General features: G+C 45.4%; 1 protein-coding gene across 4 annotated transcripts in view; it reads right to left on the bottom strand.

Annotated features, from left to right (window-relative positions):
* Positions 1–13,113, bottom strand: part of MGLL (monoglyceride lipase) — a 47,066-nt gene extending 33,953 nt beyond the window's left edge. For 2 of the 4 annotated variants that reach the window (XM_075286626.1, XM_075286628.1), the window contains exons 1-2: positions 5,193–5,303; positions 1,228–1,362 (exon numbers count right to left, since the gene is read on the bottom strand). In XM_075286626.1, the coding sequence (XP_075142727.1) occupies positions 1,228–1,355 (128 nt within the window). In that variant the 5' untranslated portion in view covers positions 1,356–1,362; positions 5,193–5,303. Of the gene's footprint in view, positions 1–1,227; positions 1,363–5,192; positions 5,304–12,963 lie in introns of those variants that run through there. The other 2 variants (XM_075286629.1, XM_075286627.1) reach the window with 2 other exon arrangements.
* Positions 13,114–14,626: the final 1,513 nt, after the last annotated feature.

Below are 14,626 nucleotides of genomic sequence, written 5' to 3'. Positions count from 1 at the left end.
ACGGTAACACTGTGTCATTGGAACGTACCACTCACTATAGATTCATTATAGGGTTCCATATACAGTATATGTTATTGACTTCTCAGTCCCCATAACCGGTGGAACCGGATAGCCGCGCGCCGCACACCTGACTCTATAACTTTGTCCCTGTTTACAGCTGCGATCGCTGACACTGTGCCGCTATATACACACAGCGAGAGCGGCGCTATATCCTGCACGTCTGCTCCAACTGTCTCATCTCCAGGCGTCTTCTTAAAAGAGATTTCATTACAATCTTCGTTAATTTCCATCTCGCCATTTCATTTGCATAAGCAGCCCGCTGTGTAACGCTCGGGTATTGTCTGCACAAATCCTGCAGCCGCTATAGGAAAGGAACGTCAGCGGATAGCGGGAGGGGGCCATAAAATAACGCACATCGATACGTCGCTACAAGTCATTGCTCCTCAGCACGTATCGGAGGGCAGATGCTGAGGAGCTACTGTCACGGCTTAAAGGAGTTCTCCGACTACAATGTAACATGATGATTGGTTCCGTAAGACATATGTGGATTCCAGATTGATACCTTGAAGATTGTGTCTATGAGAAAGTGGCAGAACTTACCAGGAAAGTCATATCAAGAGGTTGTTCAAGATAAGAAAAACATGGCTGCCTTCTTTGAGAAACAGCGCCTCATAGATCCGTGGGTTGTGTCTGGTATTGCAGCTCCGATGAGGTGACTAGAGTAGACTGCAATAGCACACGCCCTGCGGACACCGCCATGGTTTTCTTATCATGAACAATCCCTTTAACAATTGGGAGAATCCCTAATAACAATACTTTCCTTTTAAAGGGAGTGTTTCACCTGAAAAAGACCAATTTTTAACCAAATTTTTAAGAATCTTTGGCATTTTTTTTAAAATAATATATCCTGCAATTTCAACTCTGACCTCTAAGCCTAATACTAGATTTCCCATAGACCTCAATGAGTCGAGGCTATTGCTGCCTATGGCCATGACTGTGCTGTAAAGTAGATCACTAAATGCTGTTAACAGAGCAGAGGAGATCAGGCAAGATGGCCGGCACATAATCATATGCGGAAAATAGAATAGAAAATATAAGATTTCACTATCTGGTGACACTTGCAGAGATCCCCTTTAAATCCGAGGCTCCAGAAGGACTAGAAGCAGCGACGTCAATTAAAAGGGCTCAAATTAAAGCACATTCTGCCCCCCGTTGAGTTCCTCTTACCTCGGCTGACCTGTCGGCTTCCAGTATTTGCAGTATATTTGCTGTCCATCTGCATTGGTGTATCGCTGCAGGTCCTCGTACGGGGCATCGTGCGGACTGAGCCCGGGGGATCCGTCTTCAGGCATCATTGGGGTACTGCCAAAAACCAAAGAGAGAAACGCCAAACTAAGAGGAGACTCTGAGGATCACATCAATAATGTATCAGACAGCTCGCCCCGGAGGCCCCGCAGGTCACAGACACGGACACAGCTCTACATGGATATTAGTATGTAGGTGTATACGCTCATCAGGGTGTGTGGCGAGCTGGGTGACACCCTTAAAGGGGCGGTCTGGTTCCTACAATGACTCAAATTCAGCAGGTTTGGATTCAGTCAGGGTAACTTGCTGGTCGCATTATGGCCATGTTCACATTCAGTCGCTGCAACGCAGGCTGTGCAACATCCCTTAGCTGCAATGCAGGCCGTGCAACATGTCCAGCAGCCAAAGTCGCCAAGTAGTCCTAGCCTAGTTTAGTCGGAGGACCCGTCACAGTCATGCATTATAAGGGCAGTCTACAGATTTACTTTGGTACTGTGTAATGCTTCATTTCACCTGCGGAGGTGCTGTAGAAGAATTAAGCACAAGTTGCAGGATTCATCCAAATATTATCACTGGGGGTCTCGGCCACAGGGCGACCTGGGATCACCTGAAGACCCTTCTAACTCTCCAAATGGACAAATCCTTTAAGGGTCCTGTATTAGCTGCCACTAATGGCTGTCACTCAGCATACATTAACTTGACAATGATTGAAGAAGACACCAGGGTTCATCCAAAGAATACAGCCAGGGGTCTCAGATGCAGGACAACCTGAGATCATCTTGGGACCCTTCTAGCAAAAAAGGATTATCGAATATGGACAACCCCTTTAAGGACACTGTAATGCTTACCATCAGTGGTTGTCACCCAGCATGTATTACCCTTACAAGTGCCCTCGAAAATGACTCAAGAAGACGCCATGAAATCTACACTTGTGTATACACCGCCCAATGAGTCTCATTCTGTCCGTGTTTGTATACAGAAGTCAACGCCAGCTCTTAAAGGTACAGTAACACTGAAAACCATGTAGCATCCTGTAGGCAGAGTGCGGCAGCACAGGGTTAAACTTTCCTCGTTCTGCTGTGCGGTCACACATTATGAGAGGCCATTACTACTCGCAGTCATTCATTTAGGTCAAGAGTTCCTGCATTTAACCAGATCTCACCACGAGCAACACGAAGAGAGTCGACCACATTCTTTTATTAGAAAACCAGCAGGCGGCTGATCCGCTCCACAAAGACTGGGCGGTGACAGAATTATTGCTACTGAATGTAGAGAGGCGGCTGAAGGCTCCCGCCTGGCAGGCAGAGGGTTAAAGCGCTGGCAAACCGTACAGACCTGCACAGGATGCACCGGTTATTCCAGCCATCCCTTTAAGGTATGTGTGAAGGAAGACAAGACAGGTGCACAGAGTCCTAGGACTGACAGAGGCATACACACCAATACATATATATATATATACTGTAGCATGGGGTGTATACGTTCAGTGCAAATATAGATACAGTATATAGAAACCATGATGACGGGTGTATTTATATGCACATACAAGTACCGCGATGACATCATAGTGGTGCATGCTGAAAACTACACCCAGGTAACTTGTAGGACTACGACTCCTAGCAGGCACAGTCAGGGATATGGGGTACAGGACATCTCGGGGTATTTTTGCCCCTATTACCCCCGTCCTAGATTACTATGATCTGATACTTTTCACTACATGGTATATATGGAATTTACAGTCTTGTGCAAACAGGTGAAGGTCACGTGGCATCAAAAAGGGGTGAGGGCATCAGGAATAAAGAGAAATCGCTGCCACACCGCGGAACAAAGAGGATACAGATTGGGCAAACTCAGGTAAAGCCCGGGGGGGATCATTAGTATCTACAGACTATGCCAGCCTAGCAATGGCAATATACCAGGACAAAAGGGCATCATCAGAAGCAATCTGTGCAAGAAGCAATGTCAAGTAGAGCTGAGATAGTCAGAAGATGAAAGGCAGCGATTCTCTCCGGCACTCAATAATCAATGCCACGAGCTGCCAGGAGATCAATGCTAAAAACACAAGCTCTGCCCTATCTGCGAACACATCGATACCACGCGGCATTATCTGCCAGGAGATCATGTGAAGAATATGTGGAATGCAGGAATGTGAGTAAGCCGGGGGTCGCCTGTCAGTATACTCACTGGTGCAGGCTGCTGTCTACTATTATACAGGCACCCTGCAAGGAGAGAGTCAGCTCTGCAGACAAGAGGTGGCACAAACCTATATGTAGCCATGCCCATCAAGACTGGCACAAGCACGGTGAGGGAGAGTCAGCTCTGCAGCCAAGAGATGGCACAAAGCTACATATAGTCATGCCCATCAATACTGGCACAAGCATGATAAGGGAGAGTCAGCTCTGCAGGCAAGAGATGGCACAAACCTACATATAGTCATGCCCATCAATACTGGCACAAGAAAGGCGAGGGAGAGTCAGCTCTGCAGACAAGAGATGGCACAAACCTATAAATAATCCTACCCATCAAGACTGGCACAAGAAAGACAAAGGAGAGTCAGCTCTGCAGACAAGAGATGGCACAAACCTATAAATAATCATACCCATCAAGACTGGCACAAGAAAGACGAAGGAGAGTCAGCTCTGCAGACAAGAGATGGCACAAACCTCTATAAAATTCTACCCATCAAGACTGGCACAAGAAAGACAAAGGAGAGTCAGCTCTGCAGACAAGAGATGGCACCAATCTATACATAATCCTACCCATCAAGACTGGCACAAGCACGGCAGAACCAGTTAAACAGTGAGAAGAGATTCCTCTTATACTCTACAATACAGGCAGAAGCATAAACAAGAAAAACAGCCAGAAGATGGCACAAACCTACCAATACAGACATGGAAAGAGAGTCAGCTCCGCAGCCAAGAGATGGCACAAGCATAGACATTATTATACTCATCAATATAGACACAGGCAGGGAAAGGGAGAGTCAGCTCTGCAGCCAAGAGACAACACAAATATATACATTATCATACCCATCTATATAGGCACAGGCATGGCAGAGGGAGTCAGAGAGATGGCAGAGAAAGAGCTTTATTATACCCAGCCACATGGGCACAATCCATTCCACCACCCAATACAGGCACATGTAAAGCAAGTAGAAGTCCGCTCTGTCTGTCTCACTACTACCTGGCCATCAATATAGACTCAATATGGATTGTCAGCTCTGCAGCCAAGAAAGAAGAAAGAGCACCAATCATCACAGCCATCAAGACAACTGCCAAAAGGGAATTCAGCTCTGCAGCCAAAATAATGACAGCCTATACCCAACAACACTGGTACATGCGCGGAATAGGAGTGTCAGCTCTGCAGCCAAGAGGAATCTAGCTCATACCCAATAACACTGGAAATAGGGAGAAATAGGAGTGTCAGCTCTGCAGCCAAGATGAAACCAGCTCTAACCCAACAACACTGGCACTAGTGAGGAATAAGAGAGTGGACAGCATTAACCTCTTCTTAGCCGGTGCCCTTTATATGCCCATCCATCCTTACCTGTGCCCATTAGACCCCTCTGCCCCTCCTGCTGCCAGCTTACTAAAGTGCCCATTAATCCAATGACCTGCCTGCCAAGAGAGGGTCAGCCCCAAAGCCAAAAACTGGGCAGTGATGGCCAAACAACAATGATGTGCCAGTCTGCTGCCAGGTACAGCCTGTGCCAAGAGCCGGGCACTGAACACGGGCAGCCCCAGCAACAAGGCACAAGCAGAGAGGGGACCAGTGAGGGGGCAGAGAGGGGACCGAGCAGCTGCCACTACACCCCGAGAGCAGCACCAGCAGCACCAGCGAGGATGCTGAGCCATAGCCCGGGCGCACACCCACCAGCACCGCCGCCTTACCCAGCCGTCAGGGCGCTCCTAGCCGCGGACTGTCATGCTGTGCCCGCTCCCGCCGGGTGATGCCGCCCGTCTGCCCCGCGCCGTCTCAGCCCTCTCTCTGACACCAAGTGCAGCCTGCACCGAGGAGCGGGGACTGGGGGGCGGCGCTACGCAGATCAACTGGGCGGGGCCGAGAGGCTGTCATCGCACAAACACTGGTCTGTGCACGTGGTCGGCATGGGTGGGCGGGGATAGTCTAAGCGATAGGTGTGGTTAGAGCTGCGCCACGCCCCTTCTTAAGGCAGAATGGGGCTGCTTCATTCAGCTAAAAGCAAAACTGTCTCAGTTGCCCATAGCAACCAATCACAGCGCTGCTTTCATTTTGCTGCAGGAGAATACAAAATGAAAGCTGTATTGTTATTGGCTATTATGGGTAACTAGTATCTCTTGTCTCCCATAGGAACCAATCACAGCGCAGCTTTCATTTTGCTGAAGGAGAATACAAAATGAAAGCTGTATTGTGATTGGTTAGTACGGGTAACTAGTATCTCTTGTCTCCCATAGGAACCAATCACAGCACAGCTTTCATTTTGCTGAAGGAGAATACAAAATGAAAGCTGTATTGTTATTGGCTATTATGGGTAACTAGTATCTCTTGTCTCCCACAGCAACCAATCACAGTGCAGCTTTCATTTTGCAGCAGCAGAATACGTAATGAAAGCTGCACTGTGATTGGTTATTATGGGTAGCCACAGAAGCATCCATGTTGCATCAGCTTACAAAATAAACTGTGGTTGCAATGGGCAACTAAGATAGAATTTCTTTTACATACTTGCTAAATCTGTAATGTGCAGGATTACAGGGCCGGGAGTGGGGGCGCTGTGGGGTCAGATACGGGGACGTGACACTGGGTGCCCAGAGAGGGCTGTGGTGTCACTGGGATCACTAGGGCGATCAAGAATTAGTAGATTTGTTTTAATAAAAGTATCAGAATGTCCTGTAACAGCAACAAATTGTAATATGAGGCGTCACATGACCAACGCCAGCGGTGCCCGACCGCCCCAATGGGACACACACTATGGGGTTGGCTTCTGTCATCCAGTGCAGCTATAGGGACGTGAATACATGGCACACATATCTGACCGCTGTATGTTCACGTGTTCACTGGTGGCGCCATTGTGGATATAGTCACATGTGATGTAATGACGTGACTACGCTATAAGTCAGTCGTGTCCACGGTGCTATTGGTGCCATGTGATGGAACTGTTTTGCCATGGGTCTTAGTTTTCTGCTCTTAAGGCAGAACAGAAGGTGAATTACCTGCAATGTCAAGTTTTACGACATAACTTTGTCATCCCGGGACTATCTGTATAACTCAGCACAGGGCGGTGCACCAATGTAGTCGCTGACTAGTCCTATCTATAAACCTGCCATACAAAAACTAGGGCAAAGGTAAACTAAAGCCACAAGACAGACTGCAAGTGTCTAAGAGCCTGGACGTGTGCACATGTGATGACAGCCGCTGACATGTGCACCAGGCTGGGGGTTCCTATAAGATCCTGGCCTCTCCCTACCACCTGTGGGATCTATAGATTTGGGAATCTAATAGTCACTTGTCACCGTGACTGCGCCCGGCACTGGCTGTAATATTAGGGCTTGGTGCACATTATATCTGACCACTATAAACTCATTCTCATACTGTTTATCCCATATAGCATTGCCTGAGTAATAAATCTCCTTACACCGCTCTCTTCAATGAGAGACGCGACCTACTATCGGTTTGTGATGTCATCAGACTCTTATATCCCACCAGGACTGTTATATCATATCAGTATATACAATAGCCATCATCCTGCGACTGCGGTGTGACTACAACTCCTAGCAAGGCCTCGCAGTTGTAGTTCCACAACAATTGTAGTGACCCCTGAACATGAGACCGAGAATAGGATAAGTGCGATACCAGATACAGCCCATGGACAAGTGTTTGTAGATAAAAAGCTCGGCTTCCATTGTGGAGGTCACTGGAAATTTCCAAATTTCTCAATGATAAATGTGTCCATGTATAAGGTGACAGAAGATGCAGATTTTATGTCCCTACAACTGCAGTGTATAAGTCGCTCTGTGTGTGGTGATGAAGTGGTTAAACCCCAGTGCAGTAATAATTATATTACAGGGGTTGTCTATAACAGGAGACGTGTTCTGTATAACATGACCTCAGCTAATGCATCTGTATCAGCACGTCAGCCTGTCAGTGTCCTCTGGGGTGTGGGTGGAGGCCGGTGTGTGACCAGCAGGGTATGTACTAAGAGACATGGCTTGTGTCACAAGATAAGATGGAAGATTTCGTTATGTGATAGGTGTATCCTGTACTGTGACATCACTGTGTGTATTATCCTGTACTGTGACATCACTGTGTGTATTATCCTGTACTGTGACATCACTGTGTGTATTATCCTGTACTGTGACATCACTGTGTGTATTATCCTGTACTGTGACATCACTGTGTGTATTATCTCTGTACTGTGACATCACTGTGTGTATTATCCTGTACTGTGACATCACTGTGTGTATTATCCTGTACTGTGACATCACTGTGTGTATTATCTCTGTACTGTGACATCACTGTGTGTATTATCCTGTACTGTGACATCACTGTGTGTATTATTCTGTACTGTGACATCACTGTGTGTATTATCCTGTACTGTGACATCACTGTGTGTATTATCCTGTACTGTGACATCACTGTGTGTATTATCCTGTACTGTGACATCACTGTGTGTATTATCCTGTACTGTGACATCACTGTGTGTATTATCCTGTACTGTGACATCACTGTGTGTATTATCCCTGTACTGTGACATCACTGTGTGTATTGTCTCTGTACTGTGACATCACTGTGTGTATTATCTCTGTACTGTGACATCACTGTGTGTATTATCTCTGTACTGTGACATCACTGTGTGTATTATCCTGTACTGTGACATCACTGTGTGTATTATTTCTGTACTGTGACATCACTGTGTGTATTATCCTGTACTGTGACATCACTGTGTGTATTATCTCTGTACTGTGACATCACTGTGTGTATTATCCCTGTACTGTGACATCACTGTGTGTATTATCCCTGTACTGTGACATCACTGTGTGTATTATCCTGTACTGTGACATCACTGTGTGTATTATCTCTGTACTGTGACATCACTGTGTGTATTATCCTGTACTGTGACATCACTGTGTGTATTATTTCTGTACTGTGACATCACTGTGTGTATTATCCTGTACTGTGACATCACTGTGTGTATTATCTCTGTACTGTGACATCACTGTGTGTATTATCCCTGTACTGTGACATCACTGTGTGTATTATCTCTGTACTGTGACATCACTGTGTGTATTATCTCTGTACTGTGACATCACTGTGTGTATTATCCCTGTACTGTGACATCACTGTGTGTATTGTCTCTGTACTGTGACATCACTGTGTGTATTATCTCTGTACTGTGACATCACTGTGTGTATTATCTCTGTACTGTGACATCACTGTGTGTATTATCCTGTACTGTGACATCACTGTGTGTATTATTTCTGTACTGTGACATCACTGTGTGTATTATCCTGTACTGTGACATCACTGTGTGTATTAACTCTGTACTGTGACATCACTGTGTGTATTATCTCTGTACTGTGACATCACTGTGTGTTTTATCCCTGTACTGTGACATCACTGTGTGTATTGTCTCTGTACTGTGACATCACTGTGTGTATTATCTCTGTACTGTGACATCACTGTGTGTATTATCCTGTACTGTGACATCACTGTGTGTATTATTTCTGTACTGTGACATCACTGTGTGTATTATCCTGTACTGTGACATCACTGTGTGTATTATCTCTGTACTGTGACATCACTGTGTGTATTATCCCTGTACTGTGACATCACTGTGTGTATTATCTCTGTACTGTGACATCACTGTGTGTATTATCCTGTACTGTGACATCACTGTGTATATTATTTCTGTACTGTGACATCACTGTGTGTATTATCCTGTACTGTGACATCACTGTGTGTATTATCTCTGTACTGTGACATCACTGTGTGTATTATCCTGTACTGTGACATCACTGTGTGTATTATCTCTGTACTGTGACATCACTGTGTGTATTATCTCTGTACTGTGACATCACTGTGTGTATTATCCCTGTACTGTGACATCACTGTGTGTATTGTTTCTGTACTGACATCACTGTGTGTATTATCTCTGTACTGTGACATCACTGTGTGTATTATCTCTGTACTGTGACATCACTGTGTGTATTATCTCTGTACTGTGACATCACTGTGTGTATTATCCTGTACTGTAACATCACTGTGTGTATTATTTCTGTACTGTGACATCACTGTGTGTATTATCCTGTACTGTGACATCACTGTGTGTATTATCTCTGTACTGTGACATCACTGTGTGTATTATCTCTGTACTGTGACATCACTGTGTGTATTATCCTGTACTGTGACATCACTGTGTGTATTATCTCTGTACTGTGACATCACTGTGTGTATTATCTCTGTACTGTGACATCACTGTGTGTATTATCCTGTACTGTGACATCACTGTGTGTATTATTCTGTACTGTGACATCACTGTGTGTATTATCCTGTACTGTGACATCACTGTGTGTATTATCTCTGTACTGTGACATCACTGTGTGTATTATCTCTGTACTATGACATCACTGTGTGTATTATCCCTGTACTGTGACATCACTGTGTGTATTATCTCTGTACTGTGACATCACTGTGTGTATTATCCCTGTACTGTGACATCACTGTGTGTATTATCTCTGTACTGTGACATCACTGTGTGTATTATCCTGTACTGTGACATCACTGTGTGTATTATCCTGTACTGTGACATCACTGTGTGTATTATCCTGTACTGTGACATCACTGTGTGTATTATCTCTGTACTGTGACATCACTGTGTGTATTATCCTGTACTGTGACATCACTGTGTGTATTATCTCTGTACTGTGACATCACTGTGTGTATTATCCTGTACTGTGACATCACTGTGTGTATTATCTCTGTACTGTGACATCACTGTGTGTATTATCCTGTACTGTGACATCACTGTGTGTATTATCTCTGTACTGTGACATCACTGTGTGTATTATCTCTGTACTGTGACATCACTGTGTGTATTATCCTGTACTGTGACATCACTGTGTGTATTATCTCTGTACTGTGACATCGCTGTGTGTATTATCTCTGTACTGTGACATCACTGTGTGTATTATCCTGTACTGTGACATCACTGTGTGTATTATCCTGTACTGTGACATCACTGTGTGTATTATCCTGTACTGTGACATCACTGTGTGTATTATCCTGTACTGTGACATCACTGTGTGTATTATCCTGTACTGTGACATCACTGTGTATTATCTCTGTACTGTGACATCACTGTGTGTATTATCCTGTACTGTGACATCACTGTGTGTATTATCCTGTACTGTGACATCACTGTGTGTATTATCTCTGTACTGTGACATCACTGTGTGTATTATCCCTGTACTGTGACATCACTGTGTGTATTATCTCTGTACTGTGACATCACTGTGTGTATTATCCTGTACTGTGACATCACTGTGTGTATTATCTCTGTACTGTGACATCACTGTGTGTATTATCTCTGTACTGTGACATCACTGTGTGTATTATCTCTGTACTGTGACATCACTGTGTGTATTATCCTGTACTGTGGCATCACTGTGTGTATTATCCTGTACTGTGACATCACTGTGTGTATTATCTCTGTACTGTGACATCACTGTGTGTATTATCTCTGTACTGTGACATCACTGTGTGTATTATCCCTGTACTGTGACATCACTGTGTGTATTATCTCTGTACTGTGACATCACTGTGTGTATTATCTCTGTACTGTGACATCACTGTGTGTATTATCCCTGTACTGTGACATCACTGTGTGTATTATCTCTGTACTGTGACATCACTGTGTGTATTATCTCTGTACTGTGACATCACTGTGTGTATTATCCCTGTACTGTGACATCACTGTGTGTATTATCTCTGTACTGTGACATCACTGTGTGTATTATCTCTGTACTGTGACATCACTGTGTGTATTATCCCTTTACTGTGACATCACTGTGTGTATTATCCTGTACTGTGACATCACTGTGTGTATTGTCTCTGTACTGTGGCATCACTGTGTGTATTATCCTGTACTGTGACATCACTGTGTGTATTATCCTGTGCTGTGACATCACTGTGTGTATTATCGCTGTACTGTGACATCACTGTGTGTATTATCTCTGTACTGTGACATCACTGTGTGTATTATCTCTGTACTGTGACATCACTGTGTGTATTATCCTGTACTGTGACATCACTGTGTGTATTATCTCTGTACTGTGACATCACTGTGTGTATTATCTCTGTACTGTGACATCAGTGTGTGTATTATCTCTGTACTGTGACATCAGTGTGCGTGTTCTCCCTCTGCTGCTGGTTATGTAGGGCCCCTACTTGTTCCTCTCCCGGTTACATTTGGTAGACCTGGCTTTGCTATGGAGATAATCCACTTTGTATACTACAGTAATTGTGTACACAGTACATGATGTTTATTACAATACACTGCACATCCTGCTCTGAGATTTAACCCTTCCCTGGGAATCCCTGGCCGAGAAGATCTGGGTTTTAGGAATAGTTATATGAAAGAGGAAAAAAACCGAAATCTGTAACCACCGAATTCAACCCCACGTGCTGCAAAGATGAAAGAGAAGGCCAGAAGAAGAGACCAGCTCCCCAATACTGGCTCTCCATATTGCCCCAACCCAACAAAACTTATTGGTCAATATACCAATTTTTGGGAAGTTCAGCAATAGCTAAACTAATGGTTGAAGCAAAATATAGCAATTTTTTACCCCTTTGCATTGGAAGTCCTGATGCCCACGGGGCTCTGAAGCATTAATAGACACCCATACCGGCTGTTACATATTTTGCCCTGGTGCCCGGGGCCCGGCATTGTACCCATCGAACAGGAAACATCGTAAGGATCAAACCTTCGTAGTTCAAATGATTTATCCCGCTATATAAAGACTCCACCAAAAGTCCTGCAAAAACAATGGTGACTACATGAAAGGGATGGACAGAGGAAGGATGCGTATATACTAAGGAGGGGTTCGCTCCTGGGATAATGGGATTTCCTGTATACTTCCTATAACTGCACAATGGAGGACGTCAGCAGGTACCTGGAAATATCTCGGCTCAGACACAAAAGCAACTTCTCAAAGCTTCGAGGTCTAATATAATATTCACCTGTTACTATTGGCCCCATATACATGGGAAGAATGTAGGGCGGCTGAACCCATAACAGGGTAACAACATGTCCCCTGCTCACATAGTAGCGCTGAGGATCAGTGGCGACCCCTGCAGTGAGTTGTTAGGATTGCACAACCCCTTTATAAGGACTAGAACCTAAAATGAACAAACAAGCAACTTTGTAACTAGTTGGAATGAGTGAATTGTAGCTGCGCCTCCATAGTAACAGACTACAGGCAATCTCTGTAGTCTGATCCTGCAGTCGTATCGCCAATTTCTTGCTAATAAACACCTGGAACGTCAGTAAAAAGCAGAAAGCACCGTCATATAACCCCGCCCCCCAGACGCCCCCATATACATGAGATCACCTGTAGATTCAGTCTGTTGGGGGTCTATGGCATCCTGCTTGCTGACTGTCACCCACTGCTAGGAGAAAAGCGATACCTGAATTTTTGTGCTGCCAAGAGGAACCATCTGTCATGTCATCGCTGGACACTTCGGTTTTGCTCTGTTCCTCTTCCACTGTAAACGGGAAGTGACAGAGGAAGTATAGCTTCATTTATGAGCCCTAACGTGTCACGTGACCAGGGCTGTGCTATATATGACCCATATATGTCCACAAGTGGTTTCTGCACAATGAGGTCATATGAGGTCACAAGTTGTGTAATGAGATATGTCGGAGCCAGACGCTCAGCAACATCTTCCTGCACGGTCTGCAGAACCAAGAGTGCATGTGTATAGGGGAGTCAGGAGGAATAGCTGTCAGCCTGCTGGTCTGGCCTAGAGGTTGTAGAGGTAGGGTGGGGGCGCTCAGATCCTGGGGTACAGGCCCATACCTCATATATCCTTAGACCAGCGGGTGTCCATAACCAAATGTCCCGGATTCTATCCATATATTTGCAGCATGGTGGCTGTGTAGCTGGAACACGTCAGGCCTGTCTGGATAAAGCGAAGATTGTTTTGCATCAAAAAGTGAGCGCCGGTCCAATTCTACAGGTGCATGGGACTGAGCTGCAATACCCAGGGGGTGAACAAGGGGGCGATCTGACGGTTTACCCCACCCCTTGCTGACCCTGTCGGATGGTGGACTGAGCGCACACCAGGCATGATATAAGTGCTCACTGCAACTGTGGGATCTGGGGGGCACAATACGATGTGGGGGCACCTAGTAGACCAAATAGTAGTACAATCTGGAGGATACTATATTGTATAGGAGAAGGGGGTACAATATTGTGTGGGATGTGTTGGGGCACTATATTTGGAGACCTGGGGGTACTTAGACGATACTATACATAGTGGGTCCTGGGGGGCACAATACTGACACCACATAGATGCCTGGTCCCAGTGTTATACACACGGCCCTAGCAGTGCCCAGGCCTGGCGAGGGCTCCCCTTTGTGCTGTTAGTGTAGGCGGCCCTAGTAGGTGCAGATACATAGACGTGCTCCTTTAAGATGCCAGCTTCAGTTCCTGGGATTGATTGGAGATGTTCTACCACAATCAGCGATAATGAAGTCAGGAGTAGCAGCGCTAATGTGCCCCGCGCCTCCCCCACACCACCGCCATGCATGGGCAGAGCGGGCACACTGGGCGCATTTCTTCTCTTGCTGATGAGATTGTAAAATTAATCTCTCTTGCAAGCACATTATTAAAGATTTTGCCTTTTACGCTCCTTTATGGTTGTAACGTGCAGTAATGGAGTTCTCCAGAACTGGGAAAATCTCATTACTGACTGCAGCCGTTATCAGGGCCCCACATCTGACGCCATTCACCTTCCTCCACCGCCGAGGATACAGAACGTATTGTATTCACCGGAGCCGCAGACGCTTCTCTAATCTTCTACAAGAATATCCGGGTACAAGTGCTGTGTAATACTTATTATATACTCAAGAAGGCCGGAGACGGGGCGGGGGGAATATGGGGGCAACAACCAGCAACACAGAATGCTGCCATGGGCCCTAATAACTGGGGGCCACAGGGGGTATTATATATAGGCGGTGACATCACTGTGAGTATTATTTCGGTAATGTGCCTTCTAATAAGGCCTGAGTGGTCCCTGTGTACAGCAATGTATAGAATGAGAATTTTGCTTTGGCCCTGGCAATCTG

Source organism: Leptodactylus fuscus, chromosome 9 (assembly GCF_031893055.1).
Source record: "Leptodactylus fuscus isolate aLepFus1 chromosome 9, aLepFus1.hap2, whole genome shotgun sequence".
NCBI classification, from domain to species: Eukaryota; Metazoa; Chordata; class Amphibia; order Anura; family Leptodactylidae; genus Leptodactylus; species Leptodactylus fuscus.
The sequence above is the reverse complement of the archived record's forward strand: the minus strand, read 5'-3'. Positions and strand labels throughout refer to the sequence as shown.